Genomic DNA, 24,887 nt, shown 5'->3' with positions numbered 1-24,887 from the left:
GTTTTTCTTATAGCAATCAGTTGTTGTAACAGATCCAAGTTTATTCTTTCACCTGAAGTGAAGTGTTTGTATGACTCAGAATATGTATAGTCTATCCTGGTGAACGAGCTTCCCTCATTGCTCAGTTGGTAAGGAATCGACCTGTAATGCAGGAGACTCTGCTTTATACAGAAAATACAGAATAAATGCTCAATTTTTACCTTTTTATTTACAGCGAAATAAAAATGAGTTGGTCCCATAGTATCTTTGAGAGATGACTTTCAATTCCTTGGTCTGGAAGATCCCCTAGAGAAGGGATAGGCTACCCACTCCAGTATTCTTGGGCTTCCCATGTGGCTCAGCTGGTAAAGAATCTGCCTGCAAAGTGGGAGACCTGGGTTTGATCCCTGGGTTGGGAAGATTCCCTACCCACTCCAGTATTCTGGCCTGGAGAATTCCATGGACTGTCCATGGGGTCACAAAGAATCAGACATGACTGCATGGAAAAAAAAGAAAAAATCTTGGTGAATATTCTATGAACACTTTCAGTTTATTTTTTATCATATATTTTATTCTGTTTGTATCATAATTTATTGTACAAATATCTTTGACTCTCACTAGGGATTAGGTTCCATGGAAGCAATGACCTTTTTTGATTCATATTTTATTTCCCTGAACTGAACTTAGTGCCAGACACACAGGAGGTGCCCAAGAAATGTTTATTAAATAGTCTTGCTCTTTAATCTGTAATACTTCTTGCATGATTATTAAACATGCCTGAGTCTGAGTTGGTGATGGACAGGGAGGCCTGGCGTGCTGCGATTCATGGGGTCTCAAAGAGTCGGGCACGACGGAGTGACTGAACTGAACTGAACTGAGCATCAGAATATCTACTCATGTTGAAAGCTACATGAACTGTGCTCTTATTTTTTCTGCTTTTTAATTTTTAACAAAGAACATTTTCCCAAAAGAAAATTTCTATTTTTCCCCAAATTGTCTGGCACATAAGAAATAGTTGTTCAATTTAGCTCAGTAAACAACTGGCATAGGGGTGTTTGGGAAGGTGGGGGAGCGGAGATATTTAAACAATCACAACGAAGGAAAAATCCCAAGATAAATGAAAGTACCCCCCAAGAATTTCTTGCAGGTAATTTCAATGTATACTTGACCAGGCCCCATGATCTATGTTTAAGTGTTATTAACGATTTGTTCTGACTTCAGCAGGATAGAGAAGGGCTTTTCATCTGGTTTTATGACAGGTCTTTCAGGCCTAGATCGACAGAGAATTCTCTCTCCAGTACTCTTGCCTGGAAAATCCCATGGACGGAGGAGCCTGGAAGGCTGCAGTCCATGGGGTCTCTGAGGGTCAGACACGACTGAGTGACTTGACTTTCACTTTTCACTTTCATGCACTGGAGAGGGAAATGGCAACCCACTCCAGTGTTCTTGCCTGGAAAATCCCAGGGACGGCGGAGCCTGGTGGGCTGCCATCTATGGCGTCGCACAGAGTCGGATACGACTGAAGCGACTTGGCAGCAGCAGCAGCAGCAGTGGGGGCAGTCCTGGGCCAGAGGCACCAAGCCGCTGCTGCATCGGGGAAACCTCAGCAGAGCCGGTTCCGGCCGAGTGAGCACACTGCCACCTCCTGGTAGGAATGGGGAAATGCAGATCATTCGGGCCCCGAAGGCATCACCTTGATAAGATGCTGATAGGGAGTCCGCCTGAAGGTCAGACACATCTCCACCCCACACGGGTAGCAGACAACCCGGAGCCCTGAGTACACAGCTCTGCGTGCACTCTGAGAGACTATTCTACACAGAGACACAGCAGTGGACACAACAGACCGAAATCCCTGCTCCCGTGGAGCATAAATTCTAGTGGGGAGACAGGCACGCAACAAACTCAATAAATATGCAAATTATTTATATAGAAGAAAGCATTAATGCAAAACCAGGAAAGAGGGCAAGACAAGGAAGTGGGGGCTGCCATTTTACGTAGAGGGTCCAAGAAGGCCTCCTTTCTTGGCGGGCGGGAGGGGGAGGTGGGAGGGGATATCATGTCAAGAGGAAGCCTGAAATGTGGGAGTCGGTCCTCCAAGGGTGTCACAGGTGTCTTGTGGAGCAGGCAGGGCTCTGTGCCCCAGAAAGCCCAGCACAAAGGGCTGTAAACAGGGGGACATGAAACCACTTTGCCTAGAAGCCACGCAGACAGATGAGAGGCCCTGTAGGCTTCTGACAAGTCAAGTGGTCCCGACGAGTTTCTAGCTTTGCTAACCTCATTTTCTTCTTCTATAAAAAGGGATCTGAGTTCATATCATCACAACGTTTCTGAGATAAGTGGGTGTGTGTTAGTTACTCAGTCGCATCTGACTCTTTGTGACCCCCTGGACTGTAGCCCACAAAGGCTCCTCGATCCATGGGATTTTCCAGTCAAGAATACTGGGAATGGATTGCCATTCCCTTCTCCAGAGGATCTTCTCGACCAGGGATCAAACCCAGGTGATATCCAGAGATAAGTGGGTAATGAGATAAAAGCGCATTGTCCAAGCTCAGTAAATCATAGTCTTTTTGAAAATGAAGTCTCTCTTCTATAAACATTTCCCCATCACTTTCTCTGGCAGGGGGTGGTCTCCTTCCAGGGAAGGCACATGAAGCCCACTTTTGAGATTCAAATCTTCAGATTGACAGAGAATTGGAAACACCCATTCAAAGCCTTCCAGCTGCTCTGGCTTGCAAGCTAGTTCTGATTGATGGGTGGGGCTTGGGGTACAGCAGCTCAAATCCGGATCTCAGTTCCCTATCCTGGAATCAAGCCCAGACTGTGGCACTTAGAGTGCCAAATCCTAGCCGCTAGACGATGAGGGCCTCTGGGTGTGATGTAAGTCCCTCCCTGGTCCTTGTCTTCTTTGGAGAATAAAAATTCAACAAAGATCCCTTGGCTTATTTACAAACAGAAATAGACTCACAGACTTAGAGAACAAACTTACGATTACCTGAGGGAAGGGTGGGGGAGAAGAGATAGATCAGGATTTGGGGATGGACACGTACACACTGCTATATTTAAAATAAGGACTTACTGTGTAGCACCGGGAACTCTGCTCAATATTATGTAAGAACGTAAATGGAAAAATAATTTGAAAAAGAATAGATGCATGTCTATGTATAACTGAATCACTTTGCTATACACCTAAAGCATGGTTAATCACCTCTACGCCAATCTAAAATAAAAAGGTTTTAAAAATTCAGCTAAAAGACTGAGTAGTGTAACAGGTTGTTTATTAGCAGAAAGTACATGCAGATGAGTGGGCTTGGAGGGCGTCGCGCTTTTAGGATGGCTTGAATTGCCTACAGGGGCAGCTGTCTAGGTTCCCTCTGGCCAATCATCTTGCTTGTTGCGCACTTCTGATCTGACTCAAAGTCCTTCCTGATGTATGTGCACATCTTCTAGCCAGGATGGATTCCAGGGCCAGGGTCTCTAAGAGCTTGGCAAGACGTACTGTAGGTTGGCGCCCCCTCACTTTTTGACTCCCAACATCAGAAAAAAAAATTTATTTTTAAGTAGGTTTACTTTTTTTTTTAATGTTTCAGAGCATGACAAGAGTTCATAAAAAGGGAAAGCGCAAATGTTAGTCACTCAGTTGTAGCCAAGGCTTTGAGATCTCATGGACTGTAGCCCACCAGGCTCCTCTATGGAATTCTCTAGACAATAATACTGGAATGGGTAGCCGCTCCCTTCTCCAGGAGATCTTCCCAACCCAGGAATCGAAAGTCACCTGTCAAAGATACTGGGCCACCAACTCATTTTTATTTTGCTGTAAATAAAAAGGTAAAAATTGAGCATTCATTCTTCATTTCCTATATGAACTGACCCTCAGGGTAATCAAATTATTGATGAGGGTAATCTTCTCTTTTTAGAAGTATCATGTCTAATAAATGAAAAAGAAATAATAGAATATTACCATTTTACAAATCCATAACGACAGTGGGTCTAAAAATGATGACCTATGGCTGCAAACATCACAACCAAGAGACAACCAGCCTTATGTGTCTAGAAGAACTCTACTCCTCCTATGAAGGATTCTTGCCAAAATATCAAAATTGAATCAGGTCAAACCCAATAACTACCAAGTTACAGAATAAAAATGAGACAGAAAGATGTAATAAACACCACCACAGCATGCAGTGATGAAGATCAGACCATGGGCAGTTCTGCAGAATAAATATCCAGTTCAACAACCAAAAGAATAAAATAATATTTCAGTGAGGAAGAGAGAAAAGAGGAGGGGAAAGTGGTAGGAACTAGGAAAGGGAGAAGGGGAACCTACAGATTAGAAAACATTTCAGAACCCCTATGGATCATAATTCAAGCAGCTTCCAATATCTGAAATCTCTGAGACAAACCTTCCTTGGTTGTGCAGTGGTAAAGAATTCTCCTGCCAAAGCAGGAGACAGCAGAGACTTGGGTTTGATCCCTGGGCCGGGAAGATCCCCTGGAGGAGGTAATGGCAACCCACTCCAGTATTCCTGCCTGAAAATTCTATGGACGGAGGAGCCTGGCGGGTTACAGTCCATGGGGCTGCAAAGAGTCAGACACGACTGAGCACACACACATATGAGACAAATGGGGAAATGTACATGTTCAGGATATGTGCTGACATTCGGTTATTGTGGTTAAGCTTTAAAATGTTATTACGGCGTCATGGGTATATGTTAGGTCTCTGTGTTTTAAACTTACATACTGAAATATTTTCAGATGAAATGGTAGCATGAAATAAAATTCATTTTCATGGCAAGATAAGAAAAATTTAAACATGAAAGAATTTTCTCTTCCCTTTGGCCCACTCTCTCCCCACGTTGTGCATGTTGTATCTGCGTTATGCATCAGGCCAGACTCCCCCATCAGCAGAAATACCTGTTTAACCGCAAAGAGCAACCTTCTCCCAGCACCACCAAGACAACTCCTTAAAGAAAACGTTCCTCCTCCATACTGTAGGGGCCACAATGACCCATCACTTTGTACTTACAGATCTGGACTGTGTAAACTGGCAATCATATGTCATCCAATGTGCAGCCCTCTGTCTCCAAAAACTCATACAACTGTGCTTTGACCTCTAATGGGTGGAACAGTTCTCAAAGCTTTCTGAGAGGCTCTTCCTGGGTTAGAATCCTCAATTTGGCTCAGGTAAAAATTTCCATTTCTTTCGTAGGCCAACTGATTAATTTTTTGTTGGCAAGAAGATACAGAGCTGGGCAGAGGAGGGTGGAATGAGCTGGGAGGGGACAAGATTGGCTGTGCAGCCCTCGTGTACAGTATTAAAAGTCAGGATGGTCATTCCTTTGGGAGGAAAGTGATTGGAAGTGATTGGGGCTGGTGATATTGCATCTCTTGGTTTGTATGATTAATAAATAGAAATTTAAATTGACGGAAATATGCAAGCTGTACAGATATGATTTACATGTTCTATACTCCCTGGTGGTGCAGTGGCAAAAAAAAAAAAAAATCCGCCTGCCAATACAGGAGACACAGGAGATGCGGATTTGATCTCTGGGTCAAGATCTCCTGGAGAAGGAAATGGCAACCCATTCCATTATTTCTGCCTGGAGAATCCCTTGGACAGAGGAGCCTGGTGGGCTACAGTCCATGGGGTCACGAAGAGCTGGACACAACTGAGCACACAAGCGCATACACACACACACACACACATATATGCTCATACAAATATATACATGTGTTTTGACTCAAGTAAAATTTCCTGTTTCTTTCCTAGAGCAACTGATTAATTTTTTGTTAGCAAGAGGATACAGAATTGGGGACGAGGAGAGTAGAGTGAGTGTATTATATGTATATAGTTAAGCCCTCTACAAGCGAACCAGTTCCATTCCAAGAACATGTTCATAACTCTAATCTGTTCATAAATCCAACAAAGTTAACCTAGGTACCCAACTAACATGTTCAGCTATACAGTACTGTACAGTAATAGGTTTACAATACTTTTCACACAAATAATACATAAAAAACAAGGAAAACATTTTTAGTCTTCCAGTACAGTACCTTGAAGTATAGCAGTAGAGTACAATAGCTGGCACACAGGGGCTGGTGTCGAGGGAATAGGCAAGAAGAGTTACTGACTGGAGGAGGGAGAGGAGGTGGGAGATGGTAGAGCTGAAGAGTCGTCAGCAATAGGAGACGGAAGGCAAGATGCAGTTTCACTCACTCCTGACATTGATGGAACACACATTTGAACGTTTGCAACTTGAAGGTTTGTATGTAGGGGACTTAACTGTTCAAGCTGGATAATGGATACAAGGGAGTTTATTACACAGTTACCTCTATATTCATTCATGTTTTAGATTTTCTATTATGAGCTAAAATTTTTATAGTCAAGAATCTGAAAATGAGGTTTGACTCAAACTTTATCTGGGAAAACTAAACTAACAAAGGAAAAAACAATTTATTTGACACTTAACGAAAGCAAAAGTGCTAATCGCTCAGTCATGTCCAGCTCTGCAGCCCCCATGGACGGTAGCCAGCCAGGCTCCTCTGTCTGTGGAATCCTCCAGGCAAGAATACTGGAGTCAGTTGCCATTCCCTTCTCCAGGGGATCTTCCTGACCCAGGGATCAAACCTAGATCTCCTGCTTTGCAGGCGGATTCTTTACTACCTGAGCCACCAGGGAAGCCCTGTGTGGTGTGGTTTAAAACCATCCACGCACCAATTTTCAGAAAGAACAGAGTTAATCCTCAGCAGATCTATGATGTGCCTTGCTGCACTCTTGAGTTTCACAGTGAATCCATAAAAGCTAGTTGGGTGCTTTTGCCCAGTACAAGTGTTTCATCCCTTTCCCCAGGAGCCTTTCCTAATTCTTTGATAGTAAAGTCACACTCACTGAAGCAGCATCTGAGGTCTTCTTTGTTGGTTTCTATTACCAACTGCTCTAATGCAGCCAGGTCCTCACGTGTCAGTGACTTGGCAGATATTTTGACTAGTTCTTCCAATACCACTTTCAAACGTTCATGAAATCCCAACTTCTTTTGCAAGAGTTGGAATCCACTTTGCAGTGATGTGCATTCTGTTGAAGTCACGCTCTCCGGAAGCTGACCACATCAATCACGTAGAAAGAGAGAGAAATGGGTGGGGATCAACGCTACTTCTTCATTTTAGGTAGAAAGAAAATGCTTACTTTAGACAGAATACAAAACATAATTCTGGAGTGAAAAATGGGGAGAGGTGGTTTAGCATTGATTGATTCTCTCTGGCCACTGCATTAGGGAACGTTAACGCTAGTTAGCTTGGACTTCCTTCAACCCACCTCTCTTGAGGCAACTGGGTGCCATCTACTCCTTCAGTCCCATTCCTGGGCATATATTCAGATAAAACTATGATTCAAAAAGATACATGCAGCCCTAAATTCATAGCAGTACTATGCACAATAACCAAGACATGGAAACAGCCTAAATATCCAACAACAGATGAATGGATAAAAAAGAGATGATTTTATATACATACATATGTATGTATGTGTGTGAATGTATGTGTGTGTGCGTATACACACACAATAAAATACTACTCAGCCTCAAGAAAGAATGGAATAATGCCATTTGTAGCAACATGGATGGACCTAGAGATTATCATACCAAATGAAGTAAGCCAGACAGAAAGACAAATATATGATATCACTTACATGCGGAATCTAAAATATGACACAAATGAACTTGTCTATGAAACAGACTCACAAACATAAAGAACAGACTTATGGTCACCAAGAGGGAGGGAAGAGGGGGATGGTTAAGAGTTTGGAGTTAGCAGATGCAAACTATTACATATAATACGGATAAACAACAAGGCCCTACTGTATAGCATAGAGAATTATATTCAATATCCTGTAATAAACCATAATGGAAAAGAAAAGAACTGGTAACTGGGGGGGAACTCAGAAAATAAATAGCCAGGTAGCAAGGATCCTATATTTAAAGAAGAAAAAACCTACTCCCTTAAAAGCATTAGTGACTGATGAAGAATTTCCTGACTTTTGGGGAAGAATCTCAGAAGACACGGGATGCACCATGTATCCCACACTAAACCAGAAGTCCTTTCCAGACACTACAGCTTTGAGAACTTTTCTCATCTCCCTGTCCCTCCTGCCGTGGCCACCTCTCTTGATCCTATTTTCCTCCTCCTAGCTTGGCATCTTGCTCCTTCCCAAAAGAGAGCTCAGAGTCCTCTCCCCTCTCTTACATAGAAGAGTTCCGCTTTTGATCCCGTGAATCCAGAAGTACAGATTCCATTCATTGCAACTAGAAGCGCAAAATGACACACCTCCATCCTCCAGCACGTCTCTGCTTAGGGGCCCCCAGCAGACTGGGTATCTGTAATTGAGTTTATCCTTCCTGGCCTCCAGTGATCAAACCATCCGTATGTTCCTTCCAGTCACAGACCGTGTTCTCCCCGCAACAAACTGGTGAAAGCTGTTGTCTTCATATAAGGAAAGAAAACTGATAGAGAAATTGTGAGAGATGAGTATTTTCTTCTTTGTGCTTACCTGTATTGTCTGAATGTTCTATAATATAAGCTATTTAAAAATGCTTATATTTAAATATGTTATTTAAAATCTATTTAAAATATGTTACTTTTTAAAAGACTGCATTGAGCATGAAAAGTTAGCATACTTAATAGTGACAATGAAACTGAGTTTTAACCTACAAATTATATCTTTAAAGAGAAAAGTGTATTTTTTTTCCTTTATGTCAAAGTGAAGAAGCATAAAAACTTTCTATTCATTGTGTTTTTCCTGGTTAATCACCTGTATGCTCCATTGTTTGATTTTCCTCGCATCATTTTTGGGAAAATGCTGTTTAACGAGAATTCTGATAAATGTCGTGAAAGTAGCCAAGGAGCAGTTTGTATCCAGCACATTGCTAATACAATCAGGAGGACTTTAACCATTCAGGAAGGAACTCCCTGCCCTTTGTTTAACTAAAACAGCTTCTCTTGGACATTTAAAAAAAAAAAAAAAAAAAAAACCTCTTTCCTGACTAGTATTTACACGAAGAGCTGCCTGTGTTAAAAAGTGTACAGCCCATTAAGCAAAATTGTTACACCAATTATGTATTCCATCATGTCAATGCCAACTACATATTCCATTGTGTCAATGACCACCCTCAAAGAGAAGCAGACAGGTTCCCTTCCTCTGAAGTAGAGAGAGAAGCCCACCAGGCCAGTCTGATGGTGAAGTGAGGCTTAGTCTCCGCACACAGCAATAACAACTTCTGGGAAATCTCCTCTTGTTGCAAACCGACAACTTTGCAATTGATGGTGTCACATTTCTGAGCAAGGCTTGATTGTCTTCTTCATCCTTCAGCCAAAATCCTCACCTTGCACAAAAATCAAGAAGGGAAAGACCAATTCCAACAAGATGAACTTGACTGGTCATCTGTCCAGCAAACCAAGCCAATGACTAATGACTGGTGTCACGCTAAGAGGGTTCTGCTGAGGCTGGAGCAGTCTCCTCCAAGGCTGGTGGTGGTGACCTGCACCCCTTCCTGTGTCCCCATGTCAGGGCTCTGCCACCCACTCCCTCACCAAACGAGAGCCCGGAAGTCACCCTTCACTCCTCTCTTACCTCCACAGCCAGTCGACTGCGAGTTCTCCCAGCTCAACTTTCTAACCATTTCTTCACTTATCTCTTCTTTTCATTCCTGCCCCTTGGACATTGCACTTCTTTTCACCTTTCGTTTATAAAATTTATTGTTTACAGCCAACTAGGCTGAAGAAGCCTGGGAATAAAGTTTGCAACAAAGTTAGTAAAGTCTTTGCCTCATAACAACAGCAAAGCGGGCACTATCCTATTTCAGTTCTTTGTTCTCTATCAGATATGCAAGGATAATGGGTTCTGATGGTCTCCTTGTCCTTCCAAACCCACCATCATATCTTACTTGAACTCCTCCAGCAGCCCTCTCTGCTTTGCACAATGAAGTCCCTTCCTCAGCCTGGTTCTCTAGAGTCTCTGACCAGGGGCCAGACTCTGTCCACTTGCCTTCTCATCATGCCTTGCTTCACACTGTGTGTCCCTCCCAGAACTGCGTCTCAGCGTGTGTGCCCTGACTTCAGCAACCCATTCACATCCCGTACGCATCTCATGACTTACTCCTATTTGTAACCTACAACCTAATCCAGTATCTCCTGTTTCGGATCTTTTCTTATTCACAACTGGCCCCAAACACACACACAGACCTCTGAACTCCTGGAATGCTGTGTGTGTGTTTATTATGACACTTAGCTTGTTGAAGTAGTATTATTTTCTATCAACATGCTTTCTATCTTGAAGGCAGAGTTCTGTATTCATCTTTATATCTCCAAGCCTCAGCCAAGTATACAGAAAACTTATTGAATATTTAGTGACTAAATGCATGAATGTCACAGAAGAAACCACAATGATGTTAAAGTTTTGACTGAAAGATATGACTTTTCAGATAGCAAAGATGAATCTTTAATAAGAAATGCATTCTATTCATGAAATTTAAAGAACCATTGGTGAGCAAGTGTTTTATAGCTAACAACTTTCCCTATCATGCGATTCTGAATTTTTTTCATATTACCAATTGCTGTCATATAGGAGCAGCATTCTATACAGAGATTTATATGAATAATATTGATAATTTCAGATAATTGTAATGCAAAGATTACATATTTAATTTGGGGGAGAAATCAAGGACAACTTTAAGAAATCTAAAGAAGATTCTTCTTTCTTAATTAAGTGCAAACTTCAAGAAATTGAAAAGAAGAAGTAATTGAAGCTACATGTGGAAGAACCATGAGCATCCACAAAGCAAAGGAAATTTCAACATTCTGGCATTACCCCAAGTAGAGAGAAGAATTTATGCGGAGTTAAAATATCTAACAAGATTATTCTCACAAGAAAAACTAAAAAGAAGAGAAGGGACAAAAATAGAAGGACAAAAAATAACAGAAACAAAACTGGAGTGACTAAAGGAAATTATTTCCATTCAGCTTTGTAGAAAAATAAATCCATATATTCAAACAGAATATTAGCAGCTGCTCTGTGGCATCACTGGGAGTTCTGAGTGAATGGAGGCAGGGTTGTTATGTTTCTATTGATGATTTCTTCTGTACTGGCATCAACTGTGATCTTCTTAACAGTGAGATTCCCATTATTGTATCAGTTGTCTATTGCTGTGTAACAAAATATCAGAACTTGGTGGGTTATTCATGATTCTCTGGTTGGCAACTTGAGTTGGGCCCAGCTAGGTCTTCTGCTGGTCTCCCTAGAGTCGCTCATGAGGTCCCAATCATCTGATGGATTGCTTGGCATGATTCCTCCGTCGTAGCTTCACATGTCTGTCTGCAGTTCTCCATGTGCGCGTTCATTCTTAAGGAGACCAGTCCGGATTTCTTTACATGGAGGTCTAGGGGAGCAGGAAAGACTGAACTCCGATGCACAAGTGCACTTTGAGACAACCTGTGTCCCGTGTGCTAATGTCCCATGAGCTTAAGCAAGTCATATGGCCATATCTCTATTTCGGGAGCAAACATACTCTCTCTCTTTTATTTTAAGGTCTGTATTTTCTTTATTTGTAGATATTTGGCTGCACTGGGTCTTAGTTGCAGCATGTAGGATCTTTAGTTGCGGTACGTGAGTTCTTAGTTGCAGCATGTGGGATCTAGTACCCTGACCAGGGATCAGAGGAATCTGGGCTCCCTGCATTGGGAGTGCCAAGTCTTAGCCACTGGACCACCAGAGAAGTCCCAGACATACTCTGTCTCTTGAAGGAAGGAGCAGAAAAGCCACATCGCACAGGGCACACACAGAGGAAGAGGAGGAATTTGTGATTGTTAAACAACCTACCTCAAATGTCTCTTCTAATTTATTTCTGAGATATCTGCAGATGCTCAAGAGGCCAGTAGAATTTGTATCTGGCACATCCAAAAGTTGGTTCAGTCTAGTGGAGGCTGACAAAGGAAACCAAACCGAGCAACGATCTCAGAGACCAGGATGCTGTCCATGGCCTGGAAGGCGTGTCCCTTTCTCTCCGCACGTGCACTCAGCATGTCATGCTCTCTTTAGAAAGCATCCTGTTTCTGCAGTAACGGGCCCAAGCTTCTTGGTGTGGCGTTCCAAGCCCTTCACTATTTTGCCCTCTCTGCCTGTGGTTTGTTTGTTACAGTAAGCTGGCTGATGTGTATTTAACAAATGCATAGTAAACTACTGTGTTTGATACATAATGAATCAATGACAATAGAAGCTATTTCTTGCTCACTTAAAAATATCAGAGGTGACATACTGGTGGGGCAATCCTCTTTTACAAATTTGTTACGGTCACCGACAGTCTCTGTCATCGTCAAGCATGCCTCTCATAACCATGTGGGCAGTGTCCCCATTCCAACCATCCGGAAGGGAACTAGGGCAGGGGAGACCTATATGGGAGGCTGAAGCCCAAATCCCAGGCTTGGAGCTGTGGACACCATTCTGCTTAGTTCTGTTAGATCCCAGTTTTGTGGTTACCAGAATACATCCTTGGTACCCGGATTCCAAATCTTCCATCGCTTCACCACATCTTGGTGTCAAACGCTCTTCTTTCTTTTCTCCAACTGACAAACTCATATTTGTTATGAAGACCTAGCTCTATTTTGTCACTTCCTCTGTGAAACCATCCCCAGCTCCAGAAAGTTAGTCAGGCTTTGTATTTACCCCCACTAAAGCACCAAAAGTACTGATTAACTAGACTTATTATTCAAAGTACTGATTAACTAGACTTCGCTAGGCTTCAAGGTCTCCTGGGTGGGAAGATGCAATATTCACCATGGCATGGGAAGCACACAGCTCACCCTCTAGATACGGCACAGACGATTTGAGTGAAGGAAGGTGGTTTCTAATTCAGGTCATCAGGCAAGTCCTAAAAGCCACTCTACCTTCCGTATTCCCATCTAGTGGTATTCCAGAATGTTCCATCACACTGCGGAGTGATCAGAGAAGGGTCGCAACTACCATTTCTGAGCATCATGGCAAAAGTGGGCCTAGCAAACACTTTTTCTTCATGTTCTTTCTTATCTGGGAGATCCTAGGGCTCTAGCAGGAAAGAGATGCTCTGTAATAGCCAAACCACAGCTCAGCAGTGAGCTAGAGGCCAGAGCACCACGTCAGCTGGGCTTGTTCCCCCATCAAAAAGCAGCAAAAACATATACCCTCACTGGAAATGAAACACAAATTAAGATAGAGACACTTTTCTTCCTACTATCTTAGAAAATATTTAAAAATTTTTTATATTTACTGAAAAGAGTGATACATTTCCTATCAACTTAACAAAGCCTTCAACAAATTTTAATGCTTAACACTCACCAAGACGTGTTGAGACAGGGACTGTCATCATCTTCAGATAGAAATAGATGCTGAGTAATATACCTAGAAAGCAACTTGGCAGAACATAGCAAGAGACGTTACAGTGTTCATATCTTCTGCTGCAAGCTTCTATGTCTAGAAATATACACTCAATAAATGAGCGAAGAGATCAGCGAAAACTTGAACGCACAGGTGTTCATTATAATATTCTTTACCGTACAACAAAAAGGAGCAATCTAAATGTATAGGTTTAAAACATGTAAGTTTTTGAAAGATTTTAAAAATGCATACAAAGTGTAAATAATACAAGTCCCGGCTGATATAAACAATTGAATATATAGGGAGAGAAGACTCAAATCTCTCATGGAGAAGAATTCCAAGTAATATATGTAGATTCTTCATTTTCAAGAGGGTAAGCCTAACTCCTACTCCTGAGGTGTGGGTAGTGACAGTGGCTACCTTCCAAAGTTGACAGTGTGGAAAGGGGGCTTGATAACTTTACAGGGGATCAACCCAGTGACCAAAGTGAGCATAACAGCAGTCATTATGTTGACACCATTTTCCCTTGATATGATGTGAGGAGGATGATATTTACTTCTCTGGTCTGCTTCCCAAAACGCATGACCCCAGGCAATCGTGAGAAAAAATTATCAGACAAATCCCATCAGATGAATGTTCTGTAAGATACCACCAAGGTCTGCATGTCTTAGAGCCTTTGGGCCTATCTCAGCCTGCATTCCTGGAGACTGCCAGCTCCTTCTGTTCTAGTCCTTCCCAGTTATGCCTAAATATCCTTCCTCCGTGACATCAGCCCTATCATATCACTGTTGTTGTGCAGGGCTAAGTCGCTAAGTCACCTCAGTTGTGTCCAACTCTTTGAGACCCCATGGACTGTAGCCCACCAGGCTCCTCTCTCCATGGGATTTTCCAGGCAAGAATACTGGAGTAGGTTGCCATTTCCTTCTCCAGGAGATCTTCACAACCCAGGGATCAAATCAGTACCTATTATGTCTCCTGCATTGGCAGGCAAGTTCTTTACCACTAGTGCTACTGCGAAGCCCTGGGAAGCACCTGCTGTTATTTCCTATCAAATGCCATGTTCCTTCATCAAGTTCAGCATTTTGTAATCAGGTATTTGTCTGTCCATTTATTCATTACCTGACTCCTCTGTTAGTCCCTTCACTTCTTGACAGAGAAAACTATGCTTCTCTTAATATTTTATGCCCTATAAATATATGAATAAATAAAATAATGGCTTTATATCAAGATCTAGATATCTAGAAAGAGCTATTGAATGAATAGTAGTCATTCTGCCTGAACTAGGATACCATTTGCTTTCTTTTTGCTTTCCAGTAATTTTTTTAAAATTTAGTGTAAATATGTATTATTTTGTAGTAAGAGAAACAAATGCATATAATTAAATGAAATATATATTTTAAATGAAAGCAGTGGGAATGTTTCGAAAGAATCCTAGCCTCCAATCCGGGCACCTACAAAGGCGAGACCTGTCCAGCACCAGGTCAGGTCCCCAGGCTGACACCATGGTGAGGGGCCTCATTGTTCACAATGGAGAGGGCTCAGTCCCATTTGTGGTCTAGGGGCATCTGAGGCTGGGTGGCTCAAGGTAGGTCTTCCAGCTGGCAGCATCCTTGTGGTCCCTCCCAAGCTCCCAAACATCAAAGCCTATGAACCTCTCAAGCGGGTTCCTGGTCCCTTTCAAGGGATCAAGTGGGTCTGTCTCTCTGTCCCAGAAGTCTGACCATACTCAGCCTACTGCTCCTCCAGCCGCAGGTCTGGATGGAAGAATATTGCAGGTGGGTGGCCTCTCTCCTGCAGGCAGAAAGAGGCAGTGAGGATTCTTTCCCACAGAAGGAATACAGACAAGACTGGTGAGTTTCCCAAACATCCGTACTGGCAAAAGCAGGCTTGCTCCAGGCCAAATCATTAAATTCTGGCTAGTCAAATTCTCCAGTTTAGGAGCGGGGACACTCTGCTTCCTGCCCAGGCAGTGCTAAATTGCTTCAGTGGTGTCTGACTCTTTTCGACCCTTTGGACTATATAGCCTGCGAGGCTCCTCTCTCTGTGGGTTTTTCCAGGTAGGAATACTGGAGTGGGTTGCCATTTCCTTCTCCAGGACATCTTCCCAGCCCAGGGATCAAACCTGTGTCTCTTACGTCTCTGGCACTGGCAGGCAAGCTCTTTACCCCTAGCGTCACCCGGAAAGCCCTGCCCCAGAGCTGGCAACAAACTCAGCAAAGAGTACAGGCTCGTGAAGCTTTGCAAAATCCCCAAACAGGGGCTTGAGAATGTAATGGGTTTTTTTCCCCCAAAGAGTCCTCAAAAGACCCCCAAAGTAGCCAGAAAATGCAGTTGCCAGCTGGGACGGCAAAGAGTCTCATTCTGAGTTCCAGCCGGAAGAGTGAAAAGGCAGCAGCATCCCCAGCGAAACTCCTGGAATTTTTCAATGTCGGAGAAGACGTGGTACCTGAAACTGTCCTTGAGTTCTCTTTAGTTTGCAATTTCAAAAACATTCAGGAGAACTTAAAATGGGAAGTTCCCGTAGCTCTTTGGGCCAGAAATGGGAATGTGCTGGGGGTGAGTAATGACTCTCAATGTCCTGACCTCTGGGACATGAAATAGTCTGGAGATTGTGAAAAGACAGCAGTGGGGAAAGTGTCAGCATTTTAACCACAATCTGGGGCAGAGGCTACAGCTGGAGCCAAGGCTGCACTGAGTGAGCACTGACGCTAGCCTAGAAGGCAGTGACTCACCAGTTTCTAATGAGCACAGACGCTTCTTAAGCCAGGACACTTCTGTTTTACTCATCAGACTGAACCTGGAAGTCAAAGGCGAGGTGTCCAAAGTGACACTGAAGCGATGGAGAAATGGCATCGCGAGTCGATAGAGATAGTCGATAGGATAGAGAACGCTGCTCTCTATCCTGGGCTATTTGCTCCATTGGCAGCAGGTACCTTCAGTGACTGCCACCCTGGATGGTTAAGTAGCAAGCAAACAAGAACATTCAAATAGTCGTGGTGTAGCACAAGAAAGAACCAACGACACAAACACACCCAAAGGTGGGAATGAAAAAGAAAAGCATATCCGGTCTGTGATCCTGTAACGTCCAGAATTGCTATACATCTTTCCTCTCCATCTGTTTAAGTATGATTAGCCTTTGGAAGAGTTTTCTGAGTTTTTTCCACTTTCCACTCAATCCATAGTGGATGTTTGAACACTCTCTCCATGCCCACAGTAAGACTCAGAAGCAAATTTGTGCAGATACCAAAGTAAGAAGTGGGGAGGGGAGAATTATACATACCAAATGAAAAACTCATTCTAAAGGATTTCGGAAGCATATGGATAAAATGCTTTGCCAGAAGGGACAAATGAACTTTTTCCTAAACCAAATACATAGGGATGGTCAATCCAATATTCACCTTTTAAATTTTACTTAAATTTCTGGAAGCGTACCCAAGAAACTAGCAATAACAATTTTTTCTGGGAGGAATAACTCTGATCAGAAGAGGAAAGAGCACCTCGCTTTGTTTCTCTGTTCTGAGTTCATCTCAGAACAAAGAAATTTGACCTTTTCTTTTTGACTTTTTCTATAATTTGGCTTTTATGATGAAGATGCTTCTTGCCCCAGCAACCTGCTCAGCATTATCTACCATGCCCAGCAGCAGGTAATTTCAAGAATATCTAATGTGAAAAATCCCTGACACAGAAGATCCACTGGTGAAAACCTGCCACTCAACATAGGCTGAGACATGCTTCAGATCAGTTCGAATACTCTTCTCAAACAGACTTGAAAATGCCGAGAGCCATCACCAATACCAGGGGTACGGAAGTTAAAAATACCGGACAAAATTGTTTGTTTTTATGACAGATGTAATGCAAATTTCAAATGAACTTTTAGTGATAATTCTGACAGTCCTTGAAGGTTGGAAGGAGAAACTTTCCACCAAAGCCTGGGCTTGTCCACCTTGATCATCTCCTATAAACTGGTAGCACACCATAATGGAAAAAACCTCAGATGGGGAGTCAGTAACAGCTGGGTTTGCAGCCAGAATTTGTCATTAACCAGCTGTGTGACTGTGGCAAGTGACTTAACCTCTCTGAGTTTCAATTACTCATCTGAAAAATGGGGATAAGAATACCTACCTCCCCTGGAAGGCTGTAAGTAAAGAGTGTCCAACGATTTGTCACTGTGCTGACACAGGCAGGAATCACAACTTACTTGTTCTCCAGAGCATCAGGCATGCTGTGTCATCAGCTCTTGTTTGCTAAGGACAATTTGTACCCTAAATCGAAGCCCAGTGCCCACTCAGAGCAGAATGCTCAGAGGGTGGACTCTGGAGTCACGCCACCTGGGTTCAAATCTCCACTCCACCGTGTCTAATTGGTGACCCTGGCACATTCATAATTCTCTCTGCTTTAGTTTCCTGCCCATGAAATGGAGCAGAAAACCAGCCTCCTACAGGAAAATGGGAGATTGCCTGCCACTTAGCCCTAAACAGTTGTTATACAAATAACACCGATAACTAGTATTATTAAAAGGGCAAGTCTGGGAGCTGAGCAGAATTTTTCCCCAAACCCGAAACTGAAACTGATCGGGAAATGCAGATGTCCTGTTTAGAAACAGAAGGGTCTCGATGATACAAGCATTTAGAGGAACTTGCTGAGAAGAGGTTGCTGCCAGAACGGAAGGGCTGAACTCCAGAGTTTCCTGTGTTCTTTTTTGTGTGGAAGAGTAAGCTGGTTGTCATTTCAGCAGCCTTTTTGGAGCCCTGCCTCTGAGCCTGGTCAATCAAGTTGTTGATTTGCTTTTTAAAATGCAGCAGTGGAAGAGCTTAAGCCTTTGGTAAGGAGAGGAAGCCCCTTGGGAGACACCACTAAATGTAAATGGAATCTTCCGCACTAAAAATATAATAGACCTTTATACGTGCTGAGGCCCACAGACCCCAAAACTGGTGACAACGCAAACAGCTCTTAAGCAGACATGATCTTTTCAACCATCACATTTCTTCCAGAGTCATGCTTTCTTTGAGGATCTTCAAAACACTCGTGAACTGTAATTTAAATTTTAAGGAACATTTCTTACATTGAAGGGCCATAATTTTTAATCAAAGAAATACATTTTTTCAACTCATTTCAACTGAATGCACTGTGGGCCTGTAGCTGGGCCGCCAACTGTGCTTATGGGTGGAGGGACAGGGGTCCAGTGTCTTCCTGCCTCAGGTGTCTTGTCCTGTGAATTAATAGTAACTTCTTCTTGGGCTTCCCTAGTGGCTCTGACAATAAAGAATCTGCCTGCAATACGAGAGATCCAGGTTCAATCCCTGGATCTGGAAGATTCACGGAGAAAGGAATAGCTACCCACTCTAGTATTCTTGCCTGGAGAATTCCATGGACAGAGGGGCCTGGCCAGTTACAGTCGATGGTGTCACAAAGAGTCGGACACAACTGGGCGTCTTTCATTCACTCACTCCCTTCTTCTTAGTTGTGTGTTTTGAAGCTCAAAGCACAGAGATATGTGGTCAGACCCCGCCCCCACCCCCCAATACCACCCTCCAGTTTAACACCCACACCTCCGTGAAAGCTTCATTTACCATGTGACATGCGTCTTCACAGTTGCTACCAACTAATAATAAGACAAAGATAATGTCAATCTGCAAACCTTACAGCGCAACTAATACCATGTGCTGGGATATCCTGTGTGTTCTGGGTGCTCACTTTATTATCTCCAATCTCTCCAGCCCTACTCGAAGATTATTATTCATCTCACAGAGAAGGCCACTGAGTGCAGAAGGATGAATTGCCTGCCAAAGGCCGGCCAGCCAGAAACAGCTGATGCAGGGCAGCCCACTCGGAGCCCCGCCCCCTGCGGTCAGCTCCTCTGGCCTGTCCAGGACCCGGTCCACAACCTGCAGAGAATGCGTGCTTCCTGGGACACTCCGGGAGGCACCTGTGCCACGAAGGTGCCCTGACACACACAGGCCAGGATCCAGAGAAGGCCCATCTCATAGGACATCATCGACTTTTCCTTCGTCACAGTCCCCGAGTGAGGCAAGGGACAGAGTTTCTCATCCTTGGGACCCCAAGGATTTGTTGCCTCATTAGCTGATGTCATGCCTGAAATGTCCCACCTGCCGGGTTGAATTCCCCAAGGTTCCATGGTTCGGGATGAGGAGCGGACTTCACGGGGGAGAGGGAGAGTTCCATAGGCCAAGGGTCAGCAAGAGCAAAGAAGGCCCAAGATTTTGCTTTGAGAAATAAGCACCGAAAAAAAAGAACAAACATGGGCAGATTTCATAGAGAACATAAAAATCAAAGGTTTTGGAGGATCAGATTTTCAAGGGCTTATGAAGAATACAAGCTATTGGGAATTCCCTGGTGGTCCAGTGGTTAGGACTAGACACTCTCACTGCCATGTCCAGGGTTCAATCCCTGATCACAGAACTAAAGATCCCACAAGCCTCAAAGTGTGCCCCCCCCCCCAAAATATGAGAAGTTACTAAGTTCAGCTACCTCCACATCTACCTGACTCCGTAAGTGCTCCAAATCATTGATTTTTTACCAACAGGACCAAGAATAAAGAACTCCTCTACTTGAAACCCCGAGTCTCTGCTCACCCATCTGAATTCTCACCTTCTCATGTGAATCAGCCCATTTCCCGATGCCCCAAGGAACTATGTCATTTTGATTTAGTTTTTAGTCAAACCAAGAGGCATGTGGGGTTTAAATTCCCCGACTAGGGATCAAATCCATACCCACTGCATTGGCAGCACAGAGTCTTAATCACTGAACTGCCAGGGAAGTCTTGGAAATCTACTCTATTGGTACTTTCTCCCGGCTTCACTTTCCTAGGATTAACCATTATGCTGTCGCTGTTTTCCTCATATACCTGTGCAGACAGAGATTTGCTCAGTCGTGTCTGACTCTTTGAGACCCGATAGTCTGTAGCCCACCATGCTCCTCCATCCGTGGTGATTCTCCAGGCAAGAATACAAGCGGGTTGCCATGCCCCCATCCAGGGATCATCCCAACCCAGGGATTGAACCCTAGTCTCCTACATTGCAGGCAGAGTCTTTACTGTCTGAACCACCAGGGAAGCTCAGGAATACTGGAGTAGGTACCCATAACCTTCTCCAGGGATCTCCTCGACCCAGGGATCAAACCCAGTTCTCCCACATTGCAGGCAGACTCTACTATCTGAGCCACCTGGGAAGCCCCTACATGGGCAAGGCATGCTTTTCCAATCTGTGCAACTTCATTTTTTTCCAATGCCCGCCACAACCTCCTACATTATTTCTTCATCCACTCTTTAAAAAAAAAAAGTTTATCATAGAAAAGCAAGGATTATGTCCATCTCAATCACCCTCACATGCCCAGAGCTGGGGGCTATGAGTGTGTTGAACATATGAATGGATAATCAAATCAGTCAAAGCTACATGGGTCTTCTTAAACATTAGAAAACCAAGAAGTCAGGTTTCACCACCATGTGGAGCAGAATTGGACTTTGGGACTAATTCTTTTTCTTCATTTGTTGCATTAATAAAGAAGGAAGAGGAACTTCTTTTCTTGGTGGTCCAGTGTTTAATAACCTGCCTTCTAATGCAGTGGACCTGGGTTTGATCCCTAGTCAGGGAACTAAGATCCCACGTGCTGAGGGGCAACTAAGCATGCATGCCACAACTATTGAACCCCGCACACACTGGAGCCCACGTACCACACCTAGAGAGGACAACGGGCTGTGAATAAGACTTGACCCAGCCAGATAAATAGTTTTTAATCTTTTTTTAAAAAAAGAAAGGAATAAAGGTGGATGCCGGTTTCCCACTCATCACTCACCAAATAGAGTTCTTGGTGGAGAATTAGGATGTTAAGATCAACAAAAGTCCGTCTGGTCAAAGCTTTGGTTTTTCCAGTAGTCATGTATGTATGTGAGAGTTGGACTATAAAGCTGAGCGTCCACGAATTGATGCTTTTGAACTGTGGTGTTGGAGAAGACTCTTGAGAGTCCCTTGGACTGCAAGGAGATCCAACCAGTCCATCCTAAAGAAAATCAGTCCTGAATATTCATTGGAAAGACTGATGCTGAAGCTGAAACTCCAATACTTTGGCCAGCTGATGCAAGAACTGACTCATTTGAAAAGACCCTGATGCTGGGAAAGATTGAAGGCAGAAAGAGAAGGGGACGACAGAGGATGAGATGGTTGGATGGCATCACCAACTCAAAGGGTATGAGTTTGAGTAAGCTCCGGGAGTCAGTGATGGACAGGGAGGCCTGGAGTGCTGCAGTCCATGGGGTTGCAAAGAGTCAGACACGACTGAGTGACTGAACTGAACTGAACTCAATAACAGAAATAGATCAATCAGTGCCCACCTTTCGAGGGGGATATCATACAAAACACAAAAGGAAGTATGGATTTGAGTAGAGCTATCACAGACACTCGTCCACTGGGTTGGTTACAATGTAGTCAGGCCTTAAACAGATGAGCAGAGAACGCACATGACCTTTCAGGGACTCCTGGGTCTGTGCTGTGCTTCTGCCCAGGCTCTGCATGGCTTTGACTGAAATGGTTCCTTCTGTTCCTAGTCCCAGGATGGTGTGTGTCAGCCTTGGAGAGACCTGGGAAATGCGAGAAAGAGCCTGAATTTTTGAAAACTCATCACTAGATGGCGTCACATATTTGTCAGGTCACAGAAGGAACTGGCTTCTCTGTTCTTAACTCTAAGGAGTTAAGTTGAAACTCCAGTACTTTGGCCACCTGATGTGAAGAGCTGACTCATTAGAAAAGACCCTGATGCTGGGAAAGATTGAAGGCGGGAGGAGAAGGGGACGACAGAGGATGAGATGGTTGGATGGCATCACCAATTTGATGAACATGAGTCTGAGCAAACTCCGAGAAACAGTGAAGGACAGGAAAGCCTGGCCTGCTGCAGTGCATGGGGTCGCAAAGAGTCGGACACGACTGAGCAACTGAACAACAGCTCTAATGTAGGAGATGCAATTGGATGTTTCTGGTGCAGTATTTTCCTTAGTGGTGGGTAACCTGTTGTGGCCATTTCTTTGAGGGTAGTTTTGTAATCAGCAACCTTTAATCCTGAAGCAGATGTATGAGAGTCTTGTGAGAATCCCAGGTGCTGAATATGATCCCCACGTGTGACCTGGCTAAGATGGCTCTCCATAAACCACAGTTATGAGTCCTCTACACAGTCCACTTTCATGGGCAGACCTCAAAGAACGAGACCAAAAAAGTGTATGCAAACCAAAGAGTAAACAAAATTCAGCTCAGAGTAACACCGTGCAGGGTTCGGAATTTGTGACGTTGTGTGGCTCAGACAGTTAAGAATCTGCCTGCAATGCAGAAGACCCAGGTTTGATTCCTGGGTCAGGAAGATCCTCTGGAGAAGGAAATGGCAACCCACTCCAGTATTCTTCCCTGGAGAATCCCATGGACAGAGGAGGCTGTGGGCTATAGTTCCTGGGGTTGCAAAGAATCAGACACAACTAAGCAACTAACACTTTCACTTTCTTCAGTATTATCTGTGCCTTTTTCTGACAACAGGGAAAAGTCAAGGTTTTCACTGGGTCACAGTAGGATGGTTGAGATACTGCTTCTGTTGTGATTTCTCCTTTTCCTCCCAATAGACCTTTGCTGAAGGGAGAATTTTAAGTTCATGAAGACAAGTTATGAGTCTCTAGTGACCCATCAGACTTAGTCTCTCTCATTTATTTGGGGTGCTAGGAATGATACTCATCGAATATGTGTCCAGCCAAAACTCTCTACTACTCTTCAAGTCTCTGGCATGAGCCTAAACAATCCCCAAGCTGAAAGTAATCATGGTTAACATTTGCTGAGCACCTACTGCATGCCTGGTCCTGTGCTAAGTCCTCTGCATGCATATTTAATGCTACAAGAAGTCTTTAAGGTGCTGTTAACATCACATCCAGGACTTCCCTGCTGGTGATAAAAACCTGCCTTGAATGCAGGAGACGGGAGACACAGGTTTGATGCTGCTGGGCAACTAAGCCTGAGTGCTGCAATTAAGACCTGATGCAGCCAAATAAATAACTGTTTAAAAAAATAGTCGTATATCACATCCATTTCATGGTAAATGGAGAGGGTTATTTAGATCATGCTCCCAGTATCCGTAGATTTGGGTTCAAGTCCAGGCCTAATTAACCTCTACATGATACCAGCCCCTCAAGACCAATAAACTGCCATGAAAAACATTTTTTTTTTAACACTTCATGGAATTTTCCTGTAACACAACAAGGAGGTTTTCAGGGGCTCATGGGCAAAGCTGATCTCGGAGCTTTTCTGCTATCTGCTTGCTATGAGACCTCCAAGAGGCCAAATCACGTGGCCTCTTTATAGCAGGCTGTTATGGCACTGTAGATAAGCTGTTTCGACAGAGTCGGGAAATGGAATATTTACCATTGGGTGTGAAACCCTTTACACGTATGGATCACTTTAAGCCAACATGATATCTTGGATGTGGGAAACTGGGCTCAAGTAAAGAAGTGCCTTATTATATTAATCAACACACACACCACACACACACACACACACACACACACACACATATATATATATATATATATATATATATATATATATATACATATATATATATATATAAAATACAGAACTTTTTCAAAATACTTCCTCTGATTCCTCTTTTGGGTCTCAGAACTGAGCTGGGAGCTACAAGAGAGGTATTATTATCCCTTTCTTATATACACTAGTTAATGGCTCTGTGCAGGACCATCCTTGTGGCTAGCCTTGTAGTCACACAAGGCTTAGCACTCTGAGGTCTCAGAACTTGAGGACTAATTTATTACCAATTAATATTGTTAGCAGTTTGGTCTTGGATTTGTGTTTCATCAGGGAAGTCCAGGAGGATGAGAAAGATGTCTGGGGGGCTGGAGTCACCTTCTGTCCACCCCTGCTGCCTCTCTGCCTCCACCGAGCTCTTGGCTACCCGCTCCCTGGCTGCCACCCCCCACCAACCCTACAGTCTGCCACCCCCAGCCTGGACACAGGCCTGCAAAGGGCCAAGCTGCAAGGCATACATAGTTCACCCTGTCACACGGTGGGGTCTAGGGGTCTGTGAGTCTGAACTCATCTTCCAAGTGTCCTTGTGTTTAAGGGAGTGAGACCTTAAACTGAAACTACAAAGCACCACAGCAGGTGGAGAGGGAGGCTCCCAGGGAAAGAAAATAGCTTTTCCTCTGCTTTCAGGACAAGAAGTCCCACTTTTTCATTTTGCACTGGGCCCTACAAGTCATGTAGCCAGCCCTGGTTCTGTGAATTGCTCAAGATTCCAAAATCAGTGTAGACATACGAGAGTCTCCTACAATGCTTTCCACTGCATTAGGCTAGAAAGTAGCCAGTGTCTTACAAAAGAATTCAGTAGGTTTCCTCAAGGAGTAGTCTCCTTTGGGGGCATTTCAAAGCCAGATTCTCTTGGGGGAAGTCATGAAGCGTTAGTCACTCGGTAGTGTCCGACTCTTTGTGAGCCCATGTGCTGTAGCCCACCAGAC

At 43.7% G+C, this 24,887-nt stretch overlaps 1 protein-coding gene across 1 annotated transcript in view; it reads right to left on the bottom strand.

Annotated features, from left to right (window-relative positions):
• The window catches only part of LOC138417470 (uncharacterized), an 88,051-nt gene that overhangs the window by 48,271 nt on the left and 14,893 nt on the right, over window positions 1-24,887 (bottom strand). The window contains exons 3-8 of the mRNA XM_069547736.1: window positions 15,025-15,163; window positions 13,334-13,407; window positions 9,599-9,752; window positions 9,190-9,350; window positions 8,296-8,471; window positions 6,866-7,073 (exon numbers count right to left, since the gene is read on the bottom strand). Of these exons, the coding sequence (XP_069403837.1) occupies window positions 6,866-7,073; window positions 8,296-8,301 (214 nt within the window). The 5' untranslated portion in view covers window positions 8,302-8,471; window positions 9,190-9,350; window positions 9,599-9,752; window positions 13,334-13,407; window positions 15,025-15,163. The remainder of the gene's footprint in view (window positions 1-6,865; window positions 7,074-8,295; window positions 8,472-9,189; window positions 9,351-9,598; window positions 9,753-13,333; window positions 13,408-15,024; window positions 15,164-24,887) is intronic.

This window comes from Ovis canadensis, chromosome 13, assembly GCF_042477335.2.
Source record: "Ovis canadensis isolate MfBH-ARS-UI-01 breed Bighorn chromosome 13, ARS-UI_OviCan_v2, whole genome shotgun sequence".
Lineage (NCBI taxonomy): Eukaryota > Metazoa > Chordata > Mammalia > Artiodactyla > Bovidae > Ovis > Ovis canadensis.
The sequence above is the reverse complement of the archived record's forward strand: the minus strand, read 5'-3'. Positions and strand labels throughout refer to the sequence as shown.